The sequence below is a fragment of the Protomyctophum bolini genome, assembly GCF_963924005.1.
Source record: "Protomyctophum bolini genome assembly, chromosome: 11".
In the NCBI taxonomy this organism is placed as follows: domain Eukaryota; kingdom Metazoa; phylum Chordata; class Actinopteri; order Myctophiformes; family Myctophidae; genus Protomyctophum; species Protomyctophum bolini.
In genome coordinates, this window is record NC_137872.1 from 39,196,754 (window position 1) to 39,224,356 (window position 27,603).

General features: G+C 42.9%; 4 protein-coding genes across 4 annotated transcripts; 3 read left to right on the top strand and 1 right to left on the bottom strand.

The window, feature by feature from the left end:
- Positions 1-1,037: 1,037 nt before the first annotated feature.
- Positions 1,038-1,349, top strand: LOC308324097 (histone H4; the record flags this gene model as incomplete). Its single annotated transcript, XM_080776012.1, has 1 exon — positions 1,038-1,349. The coding sequence occupies one exon, from the start codon at positions 1,038-1,040 to the stop codon at positions 1,347-1,349; it is 312 nt and encodes a 103-aa protein (XP_080632138.1).
- A 1,504-nt stretch (positions 1,350-2,853) lies between these two features.
- LOC308324090 (histone H2B 1/2-like) lies at positions 2,854-3,231 on the top strand (the record flags this gene model as incomplete). Its single annotated transcript, XM_080776005.1, has 1 exon — positions 2,854-3,231. One exon carries the CDS (start codon positions 2,854-2,856, stop codon positions 3,229-3,231), a length of 378 nt encoding a protein of 125 aa, XP_080632131.1.
- Positions 3,232-3,933: 702 nt separating this feature from the next.
- LOC308323466 (histone H2A-like) lies at positions 3,934-4,317 on the bottom strand (the record flags this gene model as incomplete). The annotated part of the gene is made up of 1 exon (XM_080775195.1): positions 3,934-4,317. One exon carries the CDS (start codon positions 4,315-4,317, stop codon positions 3,934-3,936), a length of 384 nt encoding a protein of 127 aa, XP_080631321.1.
- Positions 4,318-19,240: 14,923 nt separating this feature from the next.
- LOC308324080 (uncharacterized protein) lies at positions 19,241-27,210 on the top strand. The gene is made up of 2 exons (XM_080775994.1): positions 19,241-19,670; positions 25,438-27,210. Exons 1-2 carry the CDS (start codon positions 19,493-19,495, stop codon positions 26,475-26,477), a joined length of 1,218 nt encoding a protein of 405 aa, XP_080632120.1. The 5' UTR covers positions 19,241-19,492; the 3' UTR covers positions 26,478-27,210.
- Positions 27,211-27,603: the final 393 nt, after the last annotated feature.

Below are 27,603 nucleotides of genomic sequence, written 5' to 3' on the forward strand. Positions count from 1 at the left end.
GCAGATGCCTCCTCGGGGAAGGAAGGTAGCCCTCCACAGAGACAGACTGGCCCCCTACAGGGGGGGTCCCCCCTCCCCCGACACGGACGCACCGGCGACCTCTCCCTCTCCTCCGGCAGCCCAACTCCCCCCCGGGTCTCCACCCATGCCACAAGGAGAAACTGTTTCCCCTGCTCCTACACCCTTGTCCCGTTCCCCCCCTGACCCCCCCCCGGGCGCCCTTCCCTCCCCCCCTGCCCCTGTCCCCCTACCCCCGACCCCCACGAGGTCTCGGCCGAGGAGGCGGACAAGACCTCCGGGCCGTCTGGGAGACTATGTGGTGTCTTCTGGGGCACTGGTCTGACAAGGACGTTGTGAATTGAAAAAAAAAAAAAAAAAAAAAAAAACAAGAGTTGTGAACTGTATTTGGGATGTGGGGGATGTATTTGATTTCTTGCTTTGATTTCTAGGCTGTTGCCGTGGTGTACGTTGGCTGTTTATCTTGCCTGTTGGCCCGGTCCTCGGGGTCGAGGACTTTTGTGAGGGGGGGGTAGTGTAGCGGCCAGCTATGGCTGCAGCCAATGGGACTGTCTTGGGGGTGGGACTTCTAGAGTGAGTGACGGGGGTCCTAGGTAGAGGCTCTCTGTGCCGGGTAGTTTGGTTGAGAGTGCACGTTTACCTAACTAGGAGATATATCAATGCTGTTGTTATATGAGTGTCTACAAAGGAATAAAGAGGGATCTTTATCGTTCATGGTAACTACGTCTCTGCCTCCTGTTCCTGGGATCGTTACACTATATACAAACGCGATAAAGCTACAGTAGTTTTGTGTGTGTGTGTGTGTGTGTGTGTGTGTGTGTGTGTGTGTGTGTGTGTGTGTGTGAGTGTGTGTGTGTGTGTGTGTGCGCGCGCGCGTGTGTGTTGTGGGGGGCGGAGTTAGTAACGCCCACAGCTCGCTCTGCATGTCCTCCCTTACGTCCTCAGAACACACATAAAAAGGCAGGCTCTGAGCTCTCAAATCACTCAGTTTTCTAACTGCAACTACAGCTGAACTCAAAATGTCAGGGCGAGGAAAAGGAGGAAAAGGTCTCGGAAAAGGAGGTGCTAAGCGTCATCGCAAGGTCCTTCGTGATAACATCCAGGGAATCACCAAGCCCGCTATCCGCCGTCTGGCTCGCCGTGGCGGAGTGAAGCGTATCTCCGGTCTGATCTACGAGGAGACCCGCGGTGTCCTCAAGGTGTTCCTTGAGAACGTGATCCGTGACGCCGTAACCTACACTGAGCACGCCAAGAGAAAGACCGTGACCGCCATGGATGTTGTCTATGCTCTGAAAAGACAGGGACGCACTCTGTACGGATTCGGAGGTTAATAATGCTGACTTGATCTACCAACAACCCAAAGGCTCTTTTAAGAGCCGCCCACACCTTCTTTAAAGAGTATTACCCAATGTTGTACTCCATTGAGCTACCGTTAACTTGGTAGTGTATTAATACGGTTCAATCATGTGGTAGTGCAGGATCCAGTGGTGAGACACTTGGTTGTGGAGCCTCAACCATAAAAGATTGGTTGAACAACTACTTTAGCATAAGATTAAAAGTTGAAACTCTGTAAGGCCTTTAATGAAGGAGATTGCGTGCTGTTAAACAACACGCACAATGGGTGCCCCTGGAGGGGTAACGAATAGTTGGGATTGAAAACATAATATCAGATCTACAAGCTGACAGTGCAACACATTGAAGCAGATTTATGCCTACAGGGCATTAAGAACAGACAGGGTGGAGGAGAACAAGTACAGAGCCAAATCCGTTCAACCGTCCAAATATAGAGGTTAAGAAGACAGTAGCCTCTGACTGAATGTAATAGTTGGAGCCACAAACTGGCAATCAAATGTTCAAGTTTATTGGGAAACATCATTGCATAAGTTCATAACTATGAATTTGGATGTTTCTTACAAGAGGACCGCTCTGTATATTAAAAATCACACCTGCATGCTCTTATCTAACTCATGTTGCTATGTGACAAAACAAACATTACATTATCTTTATTCTTTTAAAACAAACATTGCACTAAAAACAAACATTAATTATCCCTTCATTGTCAATACATGGCGGTTTTAAAACAAACATTATAGGATGGGATTCAAACAACTATATAAAACAACACAACAGTTTCTATTACATCTGGCAAAGCTTGTACTCTCTGGATGAATGAAATTTGCCATAAAGAACATGTTAATTAATGTAGTAGTTAATCCGGTTCCTGGTTTCAGCAGGCCGGTTTCTGTCAGGTGGGACCTGATGCCTGGACATGATACACACTCAGTTTATCATTATCTTACTTTGCAATATTCAGAATACAGTGTTTCCCTGCATAGTAGTGATGATAACCATCATCTTTAATCAACCATCATCTTTCAGGCTAGGACTTACATAAGAACACACCATGCTGCCTGAGCTCTCTATTTTGGCTAATTAACATATTATTATATTAATACTAACGCCGGGAATATTGTCATCTTCTCAATGAATGCAGATATAGATATACCTTTATAATGGGGAAATGTGGGTGTCATAGCAGCAACAGCAGTCATAAAGGAGGATCAATGCAAAATCAAAACAAAACACATTATGATAAAAAGGGGCTTTAAATTATACATTTACCATACATATTAATAATGTATAAAAGGGACAAGGGGACAATAGAGCACACGAGCGGGAAAACATAATACAGAAAACTCTCTATGGTAGGATCAGCCAATCAGATGATAGTAGTCACACGCTTCATTTGCATTGGCTCTGTATAAATAGTCGTACGAGAGCGTCCTCTTACACATTCTTCACTGCAACTGAACTGTTCTGTTGAATACAAGCACAATGCCTGAAGTAGCAAAGCCAGCGCCCAAGAAGGGCTCCAAGAAGGGCGCCGTCACCAAGACTGCCACGAAGGGCGGCAAGAAGCGCAGAAAGGGAAGGAAGGAGAGCTACGCCATCTACATATACAAGGTCCTGAAGCAGGTCCATCCCGACACCGGTGTCTCTTCCAAGGCCATGGGCATCATGAACTCCTTCGTCAACGACATCTTTGAGCGCATCGCCGGTGAAGCCTCCAAACTGGCTAACTACAACAAGCGCCGCACCATCTCATCCAGGGAGATTCAGACCGCCGTTCGCCTGCTGCTCCCCGGTGAGCTGGCCAAGCACGCCGTGTCTGAAGGCACCAAGGCTGTGACCAAGTACACCAGCTCCAAGTAAACTCATCTGTCTGCTCTAAACACAACGGTCCTTTTAAGGACCACCCATATTTTCCAAGAAAGGGTTTATCCAAATGCTATAAGCAAATGGCCATTTCAGAGCCAGTAGTTTAAACGCAAATGGCCTTTACAGACTGTCTGCTAATCCAGTTAGTTCAGGTCAGTCATTTGACGCTGATCTGAATAACAATGCTAACACTATGTATGTAACTTGTTAATGAAGTATTGTGCACTAATTAATAAGCAACAAAATGATTGCTGTAAATGGTGTTCAACATTATGAACTTTAAAAAGCTTGTCATGTAGATTTCATATTCGCTCCACTACACTAGCAATCATGTAAAAATACATGGCAAATTGATCAGAGTTAAATACGTATTATGCACTGCATCATATGTACTTGGAAGTAAAACCGATACGGTATCAAATTAGCAATATGTAAATGTCATATATACATATGAATTAATGCAAGTAAAATAAATCAATGCAATGGCTAAGCAAATAGACTAGCGTGTGAGAGTATGTCTAGTTTGCAATCCCAAAGCCTGTGTAGATAAGGTTTGAAAACTAGGCTTATATAATGTATCCATATTGCTCAATAGATCACGAAAGTATTGCTTATATAAATAGAAGTGACTCTTTATATAGAAACAGTGGGTGGCTCTTAAAAGAGCCTTTTTGGAGTTTGTAACTTGAAGGAGAATTATTTCTTAGCGGCTTTCTCGGTCTTCTTGGGTAGCAGAACAGCCTGGATGTTGGGCAGCACACCGCCCTGAGCGATGGTCACTCCACCCAGCAGTTTGTTGAGCTCCTCATCGTTGCGGACGGCCAGCTGGAGGTGACGAGGGATGATACGACTCTTCTTGTTGTCGCGGGCAGCGTTTCCAGCCAACTCCAGGATCTCAGCGGTCAGATACTCGAGGACAGCAGCCAGATAGACCGGGGCGCCGGCACCGACTCTCTGGGCATAGTTGCCTTTACGCAACAGCCTGTGAACACGACCCACGGGGAACTGGAGCCCGGCACGGGATGAGCGCGTCTTAGCCTTCTGCCTGACTTTTCCTCCGGTTTTTCCTCGGCCACTCATTTTGATGTAGATTTAGTTTTGGAGTTGAATTTCGAAGAGATGTGCTGGACAAGAGGCGCGCGAGATATTTTATACCTTCAACAACACAGACTGTCACAGAGAATACTACTTTCTTTATGTGCGGGTGTGCGCCCCACCAATCAAAGAAACGGACGAGAGCGCGGGCTGAGTGTGTATGAGCTTCCAACCAATCAGTAGGCTAGTAGTGGCATGAAGTGCGCCTCCCAAAGAAGGAGGTTCCTGACCAGAGACGGCGTCTCAGAGCCAATGAGCTAAAAAAAAGCAGCCGTTTGCGCCCTTTTTGCTACAAGACAATAAATCAATCAAAGATCATGAATGAGAAGCTTCTTATTATAAACTCTAAACTGACTGTCTTTGACTTTGTCTTGTAAGTAAGCATAGCTAGTAATAGTATACACCATATTATGTGGTAGTAATCATTTGTAGGAAATAATATTACATTTAGCCTACATTTCACATGGATTCCAGACAGTACCTATATTCAAGTTCAATGCACATTTTAGTTCTAGTCCACAATCAACACTTATTTGCAGCAAAGCAACGACGAAGTTTAACCACATTAAATATGCTCTGAATATATAATATGAATTAGATGTTAATTATCTTGTTAAGATCCCTACTTATTTTGTATATATTGTGTATTGTACATGCATCCCTGTGTTATTTTGTCACAAGTAGAAATGCTTATTTATTTGCCCCAAAAAACGACCAAACATTGCTTGATTGGTACGTGTGAATGAGGCCTTACGGCCTATTCATAGTCTGGATTTTCGGTGGTGAGGTGACCATCGCTTCGGTGGTGAGCTGACCACCGGAGCTGAAATAACGTTGAGCGGTGGTGAGTAAAAACAGAGAGAAGGGCTGGAGTGGTGGCGGTGATTTGCTCTTTACCGTGGCTTGTGACGTCATGTGTTAGTTCGGCGGTCACCCCACCACCGAAAATCCAGACTATGTATGAGCTTTTACTCAACTGGACAATTGTATCTCTCACCTCTTGTTTGGTGATTGCCCCACCCGTAGAGTTATGGCCAACCTCCCTCAAATCAACTGAATCAAGGAAAGCATGCAATTTATATTCATCAATCGTAGTTTTCTAGTACATTCTTTCACAAAGATTTCTAACAGTTTCCCTTTTCATCTTCTCATCTTCTACCATGTCAACATTTTCATTTAAAATTGCACTGCTTACTTTGGAGTTTATTTTATACATATGTATTAGACAAAGTGCATTGCTGGACGCATTTGTGTCACCCATATGTAACCCACAAATTAGGTTGTACTATATTAAATAAATAAGTAATTAAAATTGATTAATGGAGTACGTAATTCATGACAGCAACATTGATAAACTAGAAAAAGTGCCCTTCTGAGGATAGGACTTTGTGAGATGTTTGGCAAAATGTTTAGGAGTAATATAAAAAGGTTTTTTTGTTTTAGTTCTTTGCAACAATTTTCTTAATTTTGTTGAGGAAATGCAGAGCCAGATCACTCATAGCATCTCTAAGGATAGAATTCTGGATGAGCAGGACATGTGCAGCATTTTGAACGGGCCACTCCTGAAAACTTTGGAAGACAATCTTAATTAGCCAATCAGTGTAGAACAGACTCGTCTTTGATCACATGACTACAGAGATCATGTGGATCGATTTGCGTGAGATTTGGATGAAATCTGTGCGACTAACATAAGCAATGTGTTTTGCAGAAATCGGCCTCATGGTGGCGCTATAACCGGCAGATGTGGAGGGATGCAGGGACAATGTTTTTCCATGGCCTCTAGGGAGTGAGCATACATAAGATGTATACAGATCGATGCAGTTATAGCTAAAAACAACACCGTGTGGCTGATTTGGGGAAAACATTGTGGCATGTCGTCCACGGCTAGTGGAAATGTGCTTGTATAATTTCACGGAAATTGCACACTGCGTTTGTAATTTGTGGCATTTTTTCGAAACGGACAAATCGTGTGAGCTTTGGAAGCCAATCTTAGCCAATCAGGATGGAAGATGGGAAATGGTGCCGCTCCGTGTTGATCACATGACTATGGAGATAGTGTATACCGAATTGTGTACATAAAATGGTACCGGTGTAATGTGTAAAATGTGTACGAGTAATCTACAGAAATTTGTTTTTCGTAAATCGGCCTCATGGTGGCGCTATAACAGGCAGTTGAGGAATATTCGTCGTTGGCATCCAGGGAGTGTGTGTGTGCAAAGTTTGGCATGGATCGGGCCAACGGTGCCGGAGATTAGCTGATAACGGACGCATGGAAGGACGGACGGACGGACGGAAGGACCCGATCTTGTAGATCTGCTACTATTTTATTTTTTTTAATCCTGAAAAGTAACAGTTTTCTTACCCCGACAGAGACGATATATTCCCTACACAACAACATTTTGTGTCGCACGCTGTGACAATTAACTGCGTTGAGATCCAGTGACCATTATGGTGGGAGGGCCTTGCATGTCAGTGTGGCCACCAGTCGTGTCCTGAACTTCTTGCAAAGGAATATGTAGATAAGTGGATCCAGACACGCGTTCGTGGTCGCCAGCCAAACGGTGGTGTAGTGGGCGATGTGCATGGTGATCTCTTCTCTGCAGCCACGGCTCGCGGTGTTTGGGCGGTTCAGTATGTAGGGAACGAGGAAAAAGTGGAAGGGGGCGAAGCAGACAAAGAACACCACTACTACCACAAAGACCGTGGCTTTGGTTTTGCGACAGGCCGCTTCGGAGCTGCTGCTCATGGTGGCTTTGTAGGACTTGTACACCGTCCGGCTGATGAACGAGTAGCAGACCACCATCAGAGCCAGTGTGCACCAGAACACCACCTGGACACAATACATCAGCAGAAAGTGTGTAAAACAGTGGGGATTTTGTTTTTGTGCAAGCAAAAAAAGAATAGGGGAGAAAAAATCACACCCATGTGAAATGAGGGGCGGTGATGTAAAATAAACGGTGACAAAATCAACATTAAATTATCTTTATTGTTAATGGCATTTAATGTTTTTGTTAGGGACAAGATGACGTGAACTTTCCCTTCATTGTCAATGGTGTTTTTAAAACAAACATTGAACTAAAAACACATTTTTAGTTTCTAAATATAAATATCTAGTATAAATATAAATATACATATCCAGTTCATCCACCTGAATAAGTAGGTTACACCCAAATAAGTGTGTACAGGATATTAGACATTAAGCTGTAAGAAGAATATATTCAGCGTGATTCTTCACAAAAAAAATTGCTTACAATTACAATGTATAAAACACACAAGTGTCTGTATTGTATGAAATGGAAAAAACAATTTGTCTTCTATGAGTGCAGAAATGCTGTATACCTTTATGCCTATGTCATTGGAAAATATATGACAGCACCCTTTTTAGGATATTTTCCATTGCGCTCTAATCTGTTCCTTATAGATTAGGTCGTAACTATGTGAAGCCCAACAAAAAAGCGCGTCAAAACAGCCGCCTCCGTTATTTTCAATTAACCTATCCCACACCGGCGGCGTCAGACGCGCGCGTTCACGCCTCGCCTGACGCTCCGATGCGCCGCTGTGCTATTCTCCAGGCGTTGCCGCACGGCCTCCATTTCGGGGATCCGTTGGGCGTGGCTGGCAGGTCTGTACTAGCGCGCCGCGTCCTGTGGGTGTTGCTGTGCGGCTATGACGCGCGGCAATACTGACAGACAGTGTTGGGCATTAGAGTGATGTTAAAATGCTACAGTAATGCTAAAGTATATCACCAAGTTTGCATGCATGCGTTACCTGCATATGAACAACGTTGATCTTATGCATGACCAGACCATGCTCGCTCATCAGGGAGGTACATTGCAGTTCGCCTGGAACAATGAGCCGCGGTGGTTGCTTGTTCAGGAGGACGATGTCTGCTATCGCTAGAGATGACAACACCAGCCAGACGGTGGCACTCAGCGCCTGACCCACCCTGACCTTCTGCACAACGTATTCCCCGAATGGCCAGACTATCTTCAGGTAGCGGTCCAGACTAATGAGGCCCAGGAAAACGATGCTGGTGTACATGGAGAGGTAGAACACTTTGAACGAGTAGCGGCAATAGGCCACAGACAGGCCCAAGGGGCTGACGCCTGCATAGTACAGCACCTTCACGGGGATGGTCAGAGTCATGAGAAGGTCAGCCACGACCTGTTGGCGAAGGAGATTTGACATTTGATAGGTATATAGAGCTGTATTGATACAGGCGAGAAGAAATTAATTTGCCAGAGGCAGCAGATACTGCAAAGGCAGCAGTGACACAAAAGAACAACATAACAAAAAAAGGGGAAAAAAGGTTTTAGAGATAACATATACCATGAAGGTATTTACTTGTTACATTAACCCGTCGATATTAATGTTATATAATTATTATCAATAACAGTAATGTGTTCTCTTGTCATTCGTCAATTATTTGGGGACCCACGTGCACTATCCTCGCGCCCCCGCCCCCCCCCCCTTAAGCAGTAAGACTTTACTGCTTAACCCATTTTGGGCGGGAACCCCTTTTTGTGTTTTAAACATTATGTTATAATTTAGCTATTGAAAAATAGCAGATATACAAGCTCATAGCGCGCCACCAGGTGGCCCTACAGAAACATGTCAGAAATCTGTCAGAATTTAGAAATATATTTATTTTTTTCTCGACGTCAGGCATACATTATCTGCTCCTCAGTCCCTCCAGTTTGCCTGCATTCAGTTTAGTTTGTTTTTGAAGACCTATATATACCTGGATGTTGACCGCCCTTTTGCTTGCTGGATATTGGATTTGTTGTTTGTCAGGACATGATAATTGAACAAGGAAAACAAATGCAGTGACCAACTTTTATTTACAGGGAAATAGCAACGTTTCGGCCTCTGCGGCCTTCATCAGGCTATCTTTATGAACACAAATGAGAAAGCATCCTTTTTGTAGGCTGTCTGGCCTAAAGGTAAGCCTATCAGAACAAACGAAATGACATGACATCACTTAACTTAAGGTGACAGGTACTCATGTGGTTAAATGAGAACAAAAAAGTAATATATAAAACCCAATACACCCGTGCAAAGTAATAAGAAAAAATCATAATAATCCATATTAATCATGACAGTATACAAATGGTAATATTATTAAATAAAGTATACAAAAATCATGATCAAGAAACATATTGCAGGTTGAAACTTCATGAAAAACTTTCCCTGTGAAAGAGAAAAGGGAACAGTTTACAAGAGGTTAAAACCAGGTACAAAATCAAATCATCAACAATACAATAAGTTAAAAACGATATGGAGCAAACGTATCCTTAGCTTCAGTTTCCTAGTGGTTTTGCCCACATAGGCTAGACCACAAGGACAGCGCAGCATGTAAATGACCTGAGTGGAAGCGCAAGTGATGACACGGTTGATGGGAAATACTTGTTTGCTATTTCCCATCAACCGTGTCATCACTTGCCTCGCCTCACTTACCTCATCTGGTACCACAGCACCTCAAAGGCCCTTAAAACAAGGCTCCAGACCTCCCAAAACAAACTGGTCAGGCTCCTACTTGGCCTCACCCCCCGAACCCACCTCACCCCTGCCCACTTTGACAGGCTGGGATGGCTTAGGGTCGACGACAGAGTACAGCATCTTGCAATGGGTCTGGTCCACAAGATTAGATACACCACCAAGATACCCATGTACCTGTCTAAATACTTCCTTAATGTAAACGAAGTCCACACCCACAACACCAGAGGGAGTGCAACAAACCATGTACAACCCAGATTCGGCACAAACAAGGGACTAAATTCTTTTCGCTCCTATGCGACCAAAATGTGGAACGCCCTACCAACAGTCATTAAGACATGTGAATCCCTTGGCTCCTTCAAAACTGCTCTCAAAGGGCACCTACGGATGGCTGCAATTCGAAACTGGCCTCTGTAAAAGCTGAATTTGTATCTGGATTGTACTATGTTTTTGTATGGACGTGGTGTTGGGTGCCTGCACATATGCACACATGGCATCAACGCATGGTGTTGTGTGCAGGCGCCCTACACTCTGTCTTTGTACTATGGATTGTACTATGTTTTTGTATGGACGTGGTGTTGGGTGCCTGCACATATGCACACATGGCATCAACGCATGGTGTTGTGTGCAGGCGCCCTACACTCTGTCTTTCGTTTTCTTTTCTTTTATCCCCCTGTTCCCCTCACTGTATATATACTTTTTTTCCCTTTTCGCTTCCTATATGATGAATTCCTGTTCTGTTCTTTAACTACATAGAAGTGTCTATTTGTTTGTCTCTAAATGTTTTGATGAATTGAACAATGTGGACCCTGTTGTAAACAAGTGTAAGGCTTAATTGGGTCGTCCACTCACAGTTAACAGTCTTTGTATTGAGTTTGTGCTTGAAATGTACTGTAATTCTGCAAACTGTTAATAAAGATTTCAATCAATCAATCAATGCGCTTCCACTCACGTCATTTACATGCTGCGCTGTCCTTGTGGTCTAGCTAGCCTATGTGGGCAAAACCACTAGAAAACTGAAGCTAAGGATAAGCGAGCACAAAAGCTCTATTAGAAGAAATGATAGAGACCTACCCAGTGGCGGTGCATTTCAACGATCACAAGCATGACATATCTTCTTTACGTTTCTGCGGCATTGAACAAGTTGATCCGCCCCATAGAGGTGGCGATCATGATTTGCTGTTAAAGAGACGTGAAGCATTCTGGATCTTCACACTCCAAACATTGGCACCTAGAGGCCTTAATGATGAACTTTTATTAAATGTCATGCTGTGATCTTTGATTCTATCCTTCAGTTTGCTCCATATAGTTTTTAACTTATTGTATTGTTTTGATGATTTGATTTTGTACCTGGTTTTAACCTCTTGTAAACTGTTCCCTTTTCTCTTTCACAGGGAAAGTTTTTCATTAAGTTTCAACCTGCAATATGTTTCTTGATCATGATTTTTGTATACTTTATTTAATAACATTACCATTTGTATACTGTCATAGTCACCTGCGTTCTGTTTGCCTGTTAGCCTATCCTGTGTTTGATTATATTTTGAGTTCACCTGTGTCCTGTTGCCCCTGTCTATTTAAGCCCTTTGTTTGCAGTGTGTCCTTGTTGGTCCGTAGACCTTTGTCGAGTGAGTTTTGTCTGATGTTGCCAGTGTTGGGTAACTAACACTACGTAACTTAATATATTACGTAATATATTACCGGAATACGGTAACTTCTAATATAAAACATTACTTAACAAAAATGACGTAATATGTAATATATTCTAAAAGTCTTTCTGTATTTATACTGCAGTACTTTCTGTATTACTTTCTGTCTGTCTGTCTGTCTCGTTGCCCGTGGCTCTGTCTTGTGACATTATGTGACAACTGCAGAAGTTAAAGGCTCCCCACTAATAGTTCTCAGGTCTGGTGTTTGTCCTCTTTTTTTTTCTTTCTCAGTCGCGTTTTCAAATGGATTTGGCTAGGCGGCCGTTTGGCCTCGCCTTATTGTAGATATGCCACTGGTCTACGCAATGTATAATTTATAATTATACAAAATATTGAATTGTTCGATTTGAGCATTTAAAAAAAAGTAATATTAATATATTAAATATAAATAATAAAAATATAAAGTAATATACCCAACACTGGATGTTGCCTATGAAATGCCCCTGATTCATAGTCAAATAAACACAATAATCTACTCTGCATCTGGTTGCCTGCTTTTGGGTCCTACTCCGTAAGCTAATCCTGACAGAATGAAGTCAAGTCTCGGCCTCATTCCCAGCATCACAGACAGAAGAGGAAAAGCAGCAAAGCTCTGCTGACAAGCACGTCATGTCTGAAGGCACCAATAAGGCTGTGACAAAATATATACCAGCTCCAAGTAACCTGCAGTCTAAACACAACAGTCCTTTTAAGGACCGCAGACCATCTTTTCCAAGAAAGACTTTATCTAAATAAGATAAGCAAAAGCAACATATTCATCAACATATCTCTTCTACCCAGAGCTGGTGCCTCCTATAAAAGTTACCTAGGTGGCCGCCTAGGATGCCATTTTGAGGCCAAAAAAGTGTCTGGATCATCCTTACCTGTGTTTTCATTTGAAGTTTCATGCAGCCTCAGTCCCATGCCTCACAGACAGAAGAGGAAAAGCAGCAAAGCTCTGCTGATAGCTGATCATCCTGCACACAGCATGCAGTCTTATATACTCACCCACCTCCAAAAGGAAGTAACAGCCTCTTTACTCGCTCATATGCGTGCGTGTGTGCGTGCATGTGTGCAGTGTGGACGTGGGTGGACACATGCATGTGTGACAGGATGATCTGAATTATAGCCAACTACGCCACCTGGGGAGTTGCACCCCAGGAGATATTTACTAAAATATAATAGGCCTACTGAACACAGATTTGTTGTTATACAATACCATAGGGCATAGGTTATACATAGATTATATGAAGGCAGGCAGAGACGTGTGTACCAAAATATACTACAATCTTTATTAAGTTAAATGGGTATTAGACAATAAAACAATTACAACTACTGCATCTGCCAAGGTCTACTGTGACATGGACACAGATGGAGGGAACTGGACAGTCATCCAGAGAAGAGTGGACGGCACTCTGTGACCTTCTACAGACGCTGCAGGCTCAGTACAAAGCATGGGTATTAATCAGGCTATAGTAGCCTACTGGCTGGGACTGGAGAACATGCACATCCTTTATCCTTACCAACAAAAAGTATCAGCTGAGGGTGGACGTGGAAGACTTTGAGGGAAACACAGCGTAAATTGCCTCTTACAGATAGACGGATCATGAGTTGGTGTTTTGTGTAGTATTGTTGTGTTGGATGAATGTTGTATGCTGTGAATGTATGCAATAATATGGAAAAATGTGTTATTTGAATGATTTGTTTAAGAGTATACTGCTGTGATTCACAGTATGGGGATCTAATAAATACATAAAAATCTCTCTCTGTGGGTTCTGAGGCTGACGGCTACAAGTTGCACGTTTGCTGGCTTCAACAATGGAGGAGCAGGACACTCACCTCACAATGCTAGATGCATACAATGCCAAGATGGACACCACTGTGTAGAGCTTATTGTCCACAGTTGTTTTCCCTTCCCGTCTGCACAGAAGGGAGTTTGTTTGAAAAATATTTTTTTAAATGGTCAGTGTTGTATGAGGCCTGTCTTGGAGATCCATTATGACCATTATGGTGGGGGGGCCTTGCATGTCAGTGTGGCCACCAGTCGTGTCCTGAACTTCTTGCAAAGTAATATGTAGATGAGTGGATCAAGACACACGTTCGTGGCGGACAGCCAAATGGTGCTGTTCGATGCATTGTAGAACATGGTGATCTTTTCGTCGCAGCCGTGACTTGTGGTGTTTGGGGTTTGGGTCAGTATGTGGGCAACGAGGAAAAAGTGGAAGGGGGCGAAGCAGACAAAGAACACCACTACTACCACAAAGACCTTGGCTTTGGTTTTGCGACAGGCCGCTTCGGATCTGCTGCTCATGGTGGCTTTGTAGGACTTGTACACCGTCCGGCTGATGAACGAGTAGCAGACCACCATCAGAGCCAGTGTGCACCAGAACACCACCTGGACACAATACATCAGCACATACAGTGGGCAAAATTAGTTTGTGTGCATGTGCATGTGCATCACGTCTCCAGAAAGAGAATGAAAAAAAGAATAGGGGAGCAAGGGGGAAGAGAATGAAAAAACTAAAAAGGTAGCTACATATTTACACATATCCATTATCCACCCAATTAAGTATGTACGTGTGTACGTAAGTATGTATGATGTGATGTGTACATGATATTAATGAATATATTCAGCTATTCTTCGCAACAAAAACTATCTATGTAAGTACAATATGAACATACAAGTGTCATATATATGAACACAGGTTGGTCCTATGGGGAAAAACTATTAGTCTTCTATGAGTAGGCTTACAGAATATTATATACCTTCATGACATGTCCTAATTAGTTAAAACATGACGTGACAGGAACAATAGCACCCTCTTTTGGTTATTTTCCTTTGCGCTCAAATATGTCCTTGAGAGATTAGGTCGTGACAAGCATCATATCAGGGTCATTGCTTAAAAGAAAGGTCTGTGCATCTCTATATTAGAGACGAGTGATGTTAAAACGCTACTTTAATGTTACACCCAGTACTACAGTATATCACCAAGTTTACATGTGTGTGTTACCTGCATAAAGTAGATTGATCCCTTATACATCTTCAGACCATACTCGCTCATCAAGGATAAGCATTGCAGTTCGCCTGGAACAATGGGGTGCGGTGGTGGCTTGTTAGTCAGGACGATGTTTGCTATCGCTAGAGATGACCACACCAGCCACACGGCGGCACTCAGCGCCTGACCCACCCTGACCTTCTGCACAGCGTATTCCCCGAATGGCCAGACTATCTTCAGGTAGCGGTCCAGACTAATGAGGCCCAGGAAAGTGATGCTGGTGTACATGGAGAGGAAGAACAGCATGAATGAGTAGCGGCAAAAGGCCACACACAGGTCCATGGGTCTCACCTCTGCATAGTACAGCACCCTCACGGGGATGGTCAGAGTCATGAGAATGTCAGCCACGACCTGTTGGCGAAGGAGAGCTTTATTGATCCCAGCAGGGAGATATTAATTTCCCAGAGGCAGCATAGCAGTTAAAATACAGTTTCAGAGTAAGATAAGTACTGTAAGATACAGTACAGGTAGCGACACAAAAGAACAACAAACTAAATATTATAAAGATATCATAACATGAAGGTATTTGCTTGTTACATTCAGCTGTTATATTATCAATAACATACCGGTAGTAATGTGTTGTCATTTGTCAATTATGTGGTGACCCACGTGCCCTATCCTCGCGTCCCCGTCCCCCCCCAGTGGGCTCCATCCACAGGTTGAGAGTTGCTGCTTTACCTTTGCCTTCACTCACCAGGTTCTTTAGATAGACCACAAATGTGGAGTTAGAGGGGATGTTGAAGAAGACCCATGCAGCCAGGCTGTTCAGTGCCAGGGCCACTAGAAACACGATGCTGTACAAGCAGGGGAAAACCACAGTGATCACGTAAGCTGGACCGCACCTGCTGGTGTTGTTGGACGCTGTGGAGTTCATCTCTATACAACCCTTGGTGGACCTTGAGAGTGGATGGGAGTTCAGAGAGATGATGGAATGAAAAAAAGAGGACAGTAGAGGAATGTAAATATATGGTAAATATTATTTTCTTTTTGTCTCCGCCAGGCCGAAGGCTTGGGGAGAGAGTATGTTTTGTCTTTGCTCTGCCAGGTCGAGCACTTCTTTCATCCACTCAACACTTGTCAGGAATACAGTTTGCGTTTTGGTTCTGGGCGGAGCTGTAATAACGTGGAGCGGTGGTGAGTAAAAACAGAGAGCATTGGTTTGCTCTTCACCGCAGCTCCGCGACATCATGTTGTAGTTGCGGCGGTCAATTGACTCAATTGACTGGGCCTGTGCCCGATCGAGTGGCCCAATGGAGGCAAAGTAGTAGTAGAGTAAAAGTATCAATACTGCAATATAGAAATCCCCCGAAATTTGCTTGAGTAAAGGTAGAAATACCTCAAACCTGTCAAAGTAAAGGTATTTAGTTACTTTCGACAACTGCTTAACCCATTTTGGACGGGAACCCCTTTTTGTGTTTTAAACATTATGTTATAATTTAGCTATTGAAAAATAGCAGATCTACAAGCTCATAGCGCGCCACCAGGTGGCACCACTAATACAGAAACATGTCAGAAAACTGTCAGAATTTAGAAGATTTTATTTTTATTTTCTATGTCAGGCCTAAATTGTCTGCTCCTCAGTCCCTCCAGTTTGCCTGCATTCAGTTTAGTTTGTTTTTGAAGACCTATATACCTGGATGTTGACCGCCCTTTTGCTTGCTGGATATTGGATTTGTTGTTTGTCAGGACATGATATTTGACACCCTTCTCTATGAGCTGCTAATCTTTGCAATCTCTGCTTTTGGGTCCTACTCCGTAACCTAATCCTGACAGAATGAAGTAAAGTCTGCATTGTGTTTCACAATGGGACCTGCTGTATCAATTCTCTGAGCTCACAACATTGTTAAGAAGGCAATTTTTCAGCAACACCTCTTTCCTACCCAGAGCTAGTGACTCCTATAATAGTGACCTAGGCGGCCGCCTAGGATGTCATTTTGAGGGGATGTCGCCAAAAAAGTGCATCATCCTTACGTCACGTGTGTTTTCATTCAAAGTCTCGGCCTCAGTCCCAGCATCACAGACAGAAGAGGAAAAGCAGCAAAGCTCTGCTGACAAGCACGTCATGTCTGAAGGCACCAATAAGGCTGTGACAAAATATATACCAGCTCCAAGTAAACTGCAGTCTCCTATAAAAACACAACAGTCCTTTTAAGGACCACAGACCATCTTTTCCAAGAAAGAGTTTATCCAAATAAGATAAGCAAAAGCAAATGTTTCATCAACATATCTCTTCTATACCCAGAGCTGGTGCCTCCTATAATAGTTATACCTATAGTGGCCGCCTAGGATGCCATTTTGAGGTGGTGTCGCCAAAAAAGTGGCTGGATCATCCTTACCACATGTGTTTTCATTTGAAGTCTCATGCAGCCTCAGTCCCATGCCTCACAGACAGAAGAGGACAAGCAGCAAAGCTCTGCTGATAGCTGATCATCCTGCACACAGCATGCAGTCTTACTCACCCACCTCCAAAAGGAAGTAACAGCCTCTTACTCGCCCATTATGTGTGCGTGCAGTACAAAGCATGGGTATTATAATCGGGCTATAGTAGCCTACTGGCTGGGACTGGAGAACATGCACATCCTTTATCCTTACCAACAAAAGGAAGACTTTGAGGGAAACACAGCGTTTGCCTCTTACTCCTCAAATGTAATAGATAGACGGATCATGAGTTGGTGTTTTGTGTAGTATTCTTGTGTTGGATGAATGTTGTATGCTGTGAATGTATGCAATAATATGGAAAAATATGTTATTTGAATGATGTGTTTAAGAGTAGCTGCTGTGATTCACAGTATGGGGATCTAATAAATACATAAACATCTCTCTCTGTGGGTTCTGAGGCTGACGGCTACAGTACAAGCTACAGGTTGCATGTTTGCTGGCTTCAACAATGGAGGAGCAGGACACTCACCTCACAATGGAATGAAATTCACGACCTTTGACAGTCAGTGATCAGGACGCGTACATGAACGACTGTGCAAGTTATTTTTCACGGTGCATTCAAATGTCACTATAAAAACATCAATGTACGGTCTTTTCCTCTGGGGACTCTTAGGTTCATATCCATATATTTTTGAAGAGCACAGCTGTCCTATAAAAGGCATGATGCAATGTTTACTCTTTTACTGGTCATACTCAGCAGAACAGCACATTATAAATAGTCAATACCATACTTAGTTAACAAGTTCATTGTTAATACATAAATAATGGATAGTGTTTGTCTGAAGAAAGAAGAAGAGAGAAAAAAGATGAAAACAAGAGAGAAGAAAAATGTGGCTATTATGTAGCCATTTTCGGTTTGATGTATGCACATATTTAGACTTTAGTCACCTTTTATGTTTTGGACGTGCGACAGACAGATTTGAACCGTCAGCCTTATGTTCCTGAAATTTTCTCCCCAGGGGATTGTCATTGTGAGTTTGTGACGCACATTTCCCGTATTTTGACAGAGTTGGCATGTTTTTGGAAACCCTGCAGTGTCTCTGAGAAATCAAGACACATGACTTCTACCTGCTCCCTGAGGTGCTGCCCCGTAGTGCCCAGCGCTCCTGTTACTTAGTTAGGATGGGTTAAATGCAGGAGGGTTGTTCTTACAATTTCCTTTTGGCAAACCTCCACCAGTAATGAAATATTATTCAGTTTTCTTCATCATGTCTTCACTATAATCGTTCACCATGGGTGTGACTTATAAATTGATGCTGGCTTGTCCGCCAGTTATATAAAAATACGGTAGTGATATTTTTGTTTAATTTTATAGAGCTACACGGCTAATAACTAATATAGCAAAATAGCCAAACAACTAAAAAGTGTAACACCTCTGTCTTGTTCCATCTTATCTAGTGAACATGAAGTTGAATATCTAGTTTGGGTGTTCATGCTCTCATTGTAGGTTGATAAAGTCATGCTGTTGAAATACTTTAAATCAAAGTACCACATTCTCATTTCTCATCTAAGGGTGGCAGTGGTGGCAGTGTCTCGAGTGTACAGGGTTTGTACACTCTAGTTCTGGGTCCGGTATGGCTGCACTAATAACTTTGGGGCAGACATAGACATCTGTCTGACATCGAAGAGGAAGGATGGGGAAGGATCATCATATCAGAACAGGTTCTGACATATATACTAATATTGATGACATCAGGGATCTCCATGCCGTATGGGCTTAATTGTGACAGCAGGTCACATTTACTATTGATTGCGAACGCAGGGCAGTGAGCACTTACTATGAGACCTAGCAGATCATGTCTGTCTGTGTGTCTGTCTGTGTGTGTCCCCTTTGTGCCCATATATGCAGCTGAGTGATTTGTGAATCACTCAGCTCCATATATGGGCACAAAAGGGCCAGGTCCACATATACAGTAACAGTGGGACAGACACACAGACAGACAGACATGCACACACACGAGCTGCGTTCGCTTCACGCGTTTGCGCGTCTTACTTGTATGATTATGATCCCTGATTTACTATCATGATCCATGATGATGTCATAGTGATCTGTTTGATTGAAATATGTATTAACAGTTTGCAGAATTCAGTACATTTCAAGCACAACTAAAGACCCAATAAAGCATTACACTGTCACGTGACGAGACGGTCGAGACCTATGGGGATTTTGAGTGACTATCCCTGATGTCATAGTGATGTCACGAGACCTGGGCACAATGAATACGGGGACTTTCTTACCCCATGCATGGGGATTTTGAGTGGGGGCTTTCCTTCGGTCGCAACTCGCAATTATAAGTTTGCTCTGCAGTGCACAGCCGTGCTGTGTGTACAGTGTTTTAAGGATGTTTTCGCGACATTCCGTGTAAAGAGTGACCAATCTGCATTTGTAATTCCTACACGCGATTCGTTCAGAGACTTGTGGGGGAAACAACAACATCACCCACCACTTCTCTGTATCTGTATATTTTTCACTGATCTCTGGACATGTTACACCTCAGCGCCTTCGTGTCGGAGCGGCTGTCCGCCGCGGTTGTGGACATCTGTGGAGAGGTGGAGAAGACCCTGTCCTTGTACCGGGTGGAAGTGTCCAGGTCCAGAGAGGAGATCTGTCTCCTGCGGCAAGAACTGGCCCTTCTCAGAGACAACAACACCACAGGCCTGTGTGAGTGAATTAATGACCACTTTTCCACGAGAACAACTTTGGTTCTAGAACTGGTTCTGTGCTTTTCACGGGGGGTAGTGTTTTGGTTCCAGTTCCAGTTTGATATCCGAAACAACTTTTAGGGCTCTGCAAATACAGACTGCCTCGCTAGCACGGTGCTAAGATGCTAGCCTAGCATGTTAGCACCGTGCTAGCGAGGCAGTATGATGTATACTGTATGTCAGAGCTAGCATTGCTAGCTTGTTTGTATTATGTAAACAATGGCTGGTACAGAAGTTGAACTAGCTCTGGTCTATCCCCATATGTGCCCTCGGTCCCTACGCTCATTCAGTAGCTACAGAATAAGTAGCCCCACTATGTTCCCTCAGCACTACGCTCATTCCGGAGCTACATAATGAGCGTAGGGAGAGGGCACATAAGGGGCTACAGAATGAGCGAAGAGTCTAAGGACCGAGGGCACATAAAAGGAGTTCATGAGAAGTCCTTCTACGCTATGGACCAGAGCTGGTACAGTAGGGGCAAATTGGCCAGTGATGGACAACACTAGCCCTGATCCATAGCTCTAATGCGTTGCAACGCATTAGAGCTATGGAATCAGAGGCTCAGCTACCCAGCTAGCAAGTCATGGCGCGCCGCCTGCGGGAGGCGGTCGCCGCGCGCCGCCGATCGTGTCCTCCGCCGGGCGCGTCGCACGATGTGGCCGCGTCGTTCTTGATCAGCGTGTGCCGTGCGCGCCGACGCGCGTGTAGCCGGCGCCCCGCTTCTCTGCCGCGACTCGAACGTCAGCTAACGAAGGCAGCAGCAGGACAGCGTGGAGCTGTCTTATGACACCACCCCCCCCCCCCCCCCCCATATATATTGCGACCCCGCACCCCTCGATCCTCCCCCATGCTCACCTCCCTCCCACATATTTATAGAAACATAATAAAGCAGCAAATGTATACTTAATTTTGTTTCTTTATTAGGAAAAAAAAAGTTACAATGAAATCATTTAGACAGCCATTAAACATAGGCACATAGAAAAAATATGTAAACAACCAAGTTTAGAATACAAGTGGTTGATTTTTATGTAATTTTGCTGAGAATGCACTTTAAGACCACTCTTTGAGAACCACTGGCTTCTAAAATCTATAAAACAGTAAAACACCAACTTTACTGAAACCACCAGAACATGTTGGATAAGATTGTGTCCACATTTCCACACAGTTTTCAGAAAAACCTATGTTTCTATATTAGTGGTTCTCAAATTATGTTATGTCAAGGACCCCAGAAATATTATGAAATTGGCCGCTGACACCTACAGTATCTGAAAATATGTTGTTCCAGGGACTACCCAGAAGCAAAGATGAGTTAAAAACGTTTGCTCTGAAACAATATATATTCAAAGATTTGCACATTTTCAGGATAAAACTAAATAGCAGACCTACAAGCTCGTAGTGCGGTCCCTGGAACGACATATTTTCAGATTGGAGTAAATCGTTTGAACACCAATGATACAGAAACATCTAGGCTTTTCAGAAAACAGTCATACCATTTTAACACTTTAACCATAATTTTAAAAGTCGTTCAGATCTACAAGCTCACGAGCTTGCAGATTTGCTATTTTTGAAAAATCGTGAAAATGTGGCCCAAACACAGTGAACGTTTTAACTAAAATCTGTGAGGATTTAGGATGGAATCAGTTCTCAAGTTTAATTTCTTATAAACACCAAGTCTATTCTGTGTGGAGTTAGTTATGTAAGCCCGGTAATGTTGCAATAACAGTTACACAGCAATAAACAGAACACACAATCGAGATTCACCTTTTGAGCAAGAAATCGTGCAGCATACATTCAAGAGTCCATTTGGAAACCCCTATAGCGGTGGGTTTGAACCCTTTTCATGCCAAAGTTATTCAGCATTTGAGCCACGGACCACCGTTTGATGAGCTGCCTGCCGTGCCTGTCCGTTTCCTTCCTTTATGAAGCCTGACTGGTGGTGGCCGCCAGCAGAAGTTCCAGAATGCACCCTGTCCAACGTCTCCGGCTCTCAGACCCCAGGTCCCTGTCACTGAAGTCCAAGATCCCCTGGTTTTAGCCACTTTAACCATTATTTAAAAAGCTGTAAGCTGTTGAAAACGAGCTTGTAGATTTGCTAATTTTGAAACATCGTGAAAATGTGGCACAAATCTGTAAATATATATTCTTTTGTAGCAAACGTTTTAACTAAAATCTGTGAGGATTTAGAAGACATATCAGTTCTCAAGTTTAAGTGCTTAAGTCTTTAAAACACCAATTCTCTTCTGAGTGGAGTCAGGAGTTTCTGAGCGTAGCAATGTGTGTATGTCCCCGTGTCTGTATGTCCGAGCACGGAAGCTGGGTGCGTTCCTTGAGGTCTGGATGTTGCGTATAGTAGAGGGTCAGGGAAACCCGACTGGTGGTAGCCTTTCCAGCAGAGGTTGCATTTGAAGTCGATAGGTCTTCCTCCAGCGAAAGTTCGTCTGAAATCACAGAATTAATTAAATAAATTATTTTCACCTTAATCATAGGCCTACCTACCATCACTGCTGTGAAATGTGGGATAACGTTTTGATGGCTGTGAGAACCACTGCCTTAACCCATTTAGACCTGAGGACGCATCTGTGTCGCCTCATAGGTTTTAAACATTATTTTAAAAGCCGTTATCTGTTGAAAAATAGCAGATCTACAAGCTCATAGTGTGGCACAGAGTGCCACAGTACTCATCATAATACACCTCAGTCATTTAAAATGTTATGATGGTAACAATGGTACACAGTTACACATTGTTGGGTGCCAATTTTCTGTCCTTGGTAAAATGAACAATTACCTTAAATTAAAGAACGATGTCTCAGCTCTGTACAGCATGTCACCTTGTCTGTAAAATGAAATCAAATTCAAGTCAAATTTCTTTCAAATGTAACAGCAAACTTGAGGCAAGAGAGCTTGTAGCATGCAACCTTAATTCAGTGGTAGAAATGTTCTTACCGTTTGTACGCCCAACAGATCCAAGTCCTGTGTCTGAAATCACAGTAACAACAAAATGGTAAACATTGTATGTACATAAAATCAATTTGATGAAAACAGAAGATCTACAAGCACACAATGTGCTGCGAGCTTGTAGACCAGCTATATTCAGCATGCAACCAAGTGTAAAAATCAGGCTTAGAATAAAACAACAAAATGACTAAAATGACAAAAATTAAATCAAAATGTGTTGTAATTAGACAAATCTTTATTTGCAATTGTGGCCTAGCAAAAGCACTAACTAGAGGAGACAACAGAGAGAAGAGTAAAAGAAATGGCTCAGAACGTACCTGCATGGCAATGCTCATTTTGGTCACTGCATCTGCACCTATAATAGAATAACAAAAAAAGTCTGTTTTAAACATTAGCCTACTATGTGATATTTTTTACATTTGCAAGACAGACATTTGACGAAGATTTAGCCTTGCAGACCCCACATACACACAGACCCCATGCTGTATTGATGTGGTACCATAGGAGAAGTTCTGAAAGAATGACAAAAAATGTGATTTACAGCTAAATGCTGTTTATGTAGTCTACACAAGCAACGTATCAAATCTTATCTAATTCGAATAATTGTGTTTAAGGACTTATCAACACAATAAGAAGTTACAAGCCTGTTAAAATAGCATGAGTTATACGTTTGCTAATGCTATCCCCTCGTCCAAACAATAGATTGCCCAGGTAGCTAGGCTAGCTAGCTAGAGGGAAACATACACAGATAAAGATCGAAACGATTCTAACACGTGAAATTACACTACACACGGTAGATATCGGATATAAAAATACACTGACCTTTCAACTGAATTTCTCCGGAGAAAAACTGTGTAAGAACTAATATAAGCATTTGTTGGACGGAGAGTCTTGTCTTCTGCCTCCACCGTACAACAACAAGTCAACAACAGACTCAGAGAAGCCGCAGTGCATGCCGGGTGAAGCCTCGGTCCCAGGCTTCACGGCCCACGGGTGAATTTACTGCACGACCACAGTAAAGTGTAGAATTATAAATAAATAAAATAAAATTATAAGTAAATATAGCTGCAAGAAGAAGTAGAAGAAGAATCCACTTAATTATATTCAATAATAGTTTAAAAAAAAAACATAATAATCCTACAAAATATAATATTATTATTATTGATTTATTTTATACATAAGATGCACATCCTTGTCAGAGAGAGAGAGAGAGAGAGAGAGAGAACGCAAAAGAAAGAGAGAAGAGAGGGGCGGGGGGGGCAAGCCTCAGGACAGCGTCACGAGGGCTGTAAATGCACACTGTTGCGCAGAGGAATGAAAATCTAACTGAGGCGTGATCGTTTGTCGCGGGGACAGCGGGGGGAAGTCCAAGCCAGCCCGGGCGTGCTACGCTGTGAAGGCGACAGCGGGAGGCGGTAGCTAGCGGGGAAATGTTAGCTGGGTAGGGCAACACCAGTACGTGAGTACTTATTCAATTAAATTAAATAAAAATGTATTAAAGTGTCAAATCACAACAAGTTGTCTCAAGACACTTTACAAACCAACAAAGATCCACCCAGAGCAAGCAATATAGTATAGATACTCATGACCTGGTCTAAGTTATTACAAAGCACATTTTCTCAATATAAATGCAGTGCTGCTGTGTTGAAATTCTTAAAAGATCAATAATACTGAAAATAGCCACTCTACAAAAAAAAAAACTCACAAGGCACTCACTTTCACTATTTGAAACGGGGCTTCCGAAATGTTGTGGGCCAAAAAAAGCCTATTTGTTTATTCAATGTATGAAAAAGAGGGAAAGAAAATATAGGCTATACTACATAATTGAAGTACACATACTCAAGTAATAGTATTCAAGTAATGTACTGTTGTGGGAAGACTTTAATCTATATATTATATTGATGTATTGTTCCATGCTGTTCTGTCTGGTTTTGTCTGTGAGCAACGACACCATGGCCTAAAAGCCTGTCATAATCCAATCAACCCTTTGATCAAGCTGTATATAAATGAAAGAACACCATGTCACACCTATATATTGTTTGTTATGAGACCCTGCTGGGCCCGACTTGGGTATCGTTCCTGTCTGAGGAAGGTGGCGACAGCCAAGACAGTCAGAGCATCTGTATTGTGTTGTACTTTTGTGATGGTCATGTTTATCTGTGGACCTGCTTCTTGGGTATAAGGTGACCTTCACACCAGAAAGCTTTACTGCGATTAAAACGAATCCTGCTGCACATTGTCGGAAAAGTGCGTTTCGTGTGAAGCATCATTCGAATCCTAATGCGCATCAAAGAACTGCATTTTACTCCGACCAAAAGAGAGATATGTGAGACTAGATATTGTTTAAGATTTTCGAATACATTTATATCATGATATGGCATGAGAAGTGTTGTTCTTCCTAGCGTTTAAAGCCTCTATTCTATTACATTATGAAAATGACAGAACACTCATGACCGCCACCGTTCTAGCTGTTCAAATATTTCCCTGTCCCCACTTAGTTATTATATAGCCATTAGTGCTCATTATTTATCAAACATATATTTAGCAGTAGTCATCCCCAAAATAGAGGACATTTCAGTGTAGATTGATTGGTGTACCAGGGATTAATTTAAAAAATCAAATGAGTGTCCATTAAATTGTAATGGAAAAGGCCTTTAGTTATGGCTATTCTTTCTATTGTATGAGCTTTCTTGATCCATTCACCATTCAAGTGTGCTTGTTTCTTTGTTTCTAACTTTTCCCCCACTGTCTTCCCCTGGCTGCAACTGTAGATCCTATCGAGGGCACAAGCACCATACCCGACCACGCGTACATCCCCTTCCTGCAGGAGAAGGGCAGAGGACCCCTGGCGTTCCCGGGTGCACCACTTGAGAAGCCAGAGGAGTCAGAGGACCACAGTGTGGGGCGTGAGTTCCTTCCAGGGCCTTCAGAAAAGACGGAACATGACGTGTGGAACAGCTGCATGACTCGGCCAAACGTCGAGACGCCGCAACTAAAAAAAGAGCAGGACGAGTTCATCATCACGACGGAGGTCGGTTCCTCTCCTGATGGCGTGAAGAGTGAGCCGTGCGACCGAGATGGAGCGGAGATGGAGTCTACGTACCAATCGCTGTCCCCCGATGACGCCGTCAGTGATGAGGAGTGGGTGATGGACGATGAAAGACACTCTTGTGATGAGAATCAAACAGTAAATATGCTAAATGTGGCAAAAGGTCAAAAGTGGCAAAGTGATGGTCATGAGGAGGTCGCAACAACAGCGCCTTGTGGTAATTCTATATCGAAAAACGTTTGCCCCGTGTGCGGCAAGGCTTTTCACTATGCAAGCGCTTTAGCGAAGCACATAAACTCGCACAACAACAAATGCGGCGTTTGTGGGAAAAATTGCGCATCCACGAAAGAGTTGTTAAGTCATTTAAAAGGCGCCCACAGCAAGTCACATTTTTGCCACATTTGTGGAAGGACGTTCTCAAAGCACTGCAAAATGATTGTGCACGTTAAAGCGCACACGGACGTACGGGAGCACGCGTGCGTGATCTGTGGAATGGCGTTTTTCAGGAAGGACCACCTGGTGGTGCACATGAGGATACATTCCGGGGAGAAGCCGTACGCGTGTGACATCTGCGGCAAGGCGTTCAGCCAGAGCCAGAGTCTGACCATCCACAGGAGGAGTCACACTGGAGAGAAACCGTACCCGTGTTCCGTGTGCGGAAAATTCTTCATCACCAGCAGTCAGCGCAAGAGTCACATGCGCAACCAGCATTCGGACAAGAGACCTCACGCCGCAAATAGTTTAGGCAAAGCGGACAGCTGACGAGACACGAGAGGACGACGCACACACACACACACGCAGGAGAGAGACCGTACGCTTGTGACCGTTTGTGGCCTGCGGTATGAATCTGCTCAGAACCTAATGTGTACTTAAAAACCCACAAAAAATTATAAATGCAGTATGTATCATTTCTACCACGGGGGATTCAAGTACAGTGACATTGCACGCGAACATGTCATACAATAAAAACAGAAATTAAAGGCACTAATGGTCCGATTACGGACTTGGTTCCCTTTAACGATTCAAGGCAGTGTTGTTTTCGACGGAAAATTTAGATTTGAGTTTTTGCCATAGTGTTTTGAATGATTTTAATTTGGTTTTAGTCACATTTTAGTCACATAGAAGTGTTAGTCGACTAAATCTAGTACACCAGCTCCAAGTAAACTGTTGTCTTTGCTCTAAACACAACAGTCCTTTTAATGACCACATATTTTCCAAGAAAGAGTTGATCCAAATACTATGAAAAGCTAAATGACCAACTATTACAGAGCTTGAGAACTAAAGCAGCTTGTCCAGGGCAGTCATCAGACATTCATGTGAATAACAGTGCTCCGACACAGAAATTACATGGAACTTGCAGATTAGGCAAAACATTGTGCAATTGTTAATTAATTTCATAATGCAACAAATGGCTGCTGTAAAGTTTGTATGAACTAGTAACTACGTTAGAGAAGCTTGTGAAAATGTAGATTCATTCCTATTTCTATTGCACTACCTCCACTACACTAACAGTAAATCTTAATTGTATTAAAACCCAATGAAACAAGTTAAGGTGCACCTGTATTCTATCATTGTGATTTGTAAGGACAGAAAATACGTTTTTCTTTTCTGGAAATGAAATGTGAACTGTTTTAAAAAAAATAATAGTGCGCTTGCGGAATTGAAGAAGGAAGAGCTTGATGATTGCTGAAAGTTTCAATGTTTTAACTAAATCATATGTTGAATTATGGGAAATAATGAAACAAAAGCAAATGGGCTACAAAGGATGAGGATAAAGAGAAATTAGCTGAAATGCAATCGGAATTGACCAAATTGAATGATATCTCCCAGGGCCTCCGCCTACAGGCAGGTATGTGTGTCACGGATGTGTAATAAATATGCATACAAA

Excerpts from the sequence above, each read along its gene's own strand:
- LOC308324080 (XM_080775994.1), top strand. The coding sequence starts at position 19,493 with ATGTTACACCTCAGCGCCTTCGTGTCGGAGCGGCTGTCCGCCGCGGTT. Across the intron at positions 19,671-25,437 it reads CAACAACACCACAGGCCTGT|ATCCTATCGAGGGCACAAGC; the intron begins GTGAGTGAATTA and ends CTGCAACTGTAG.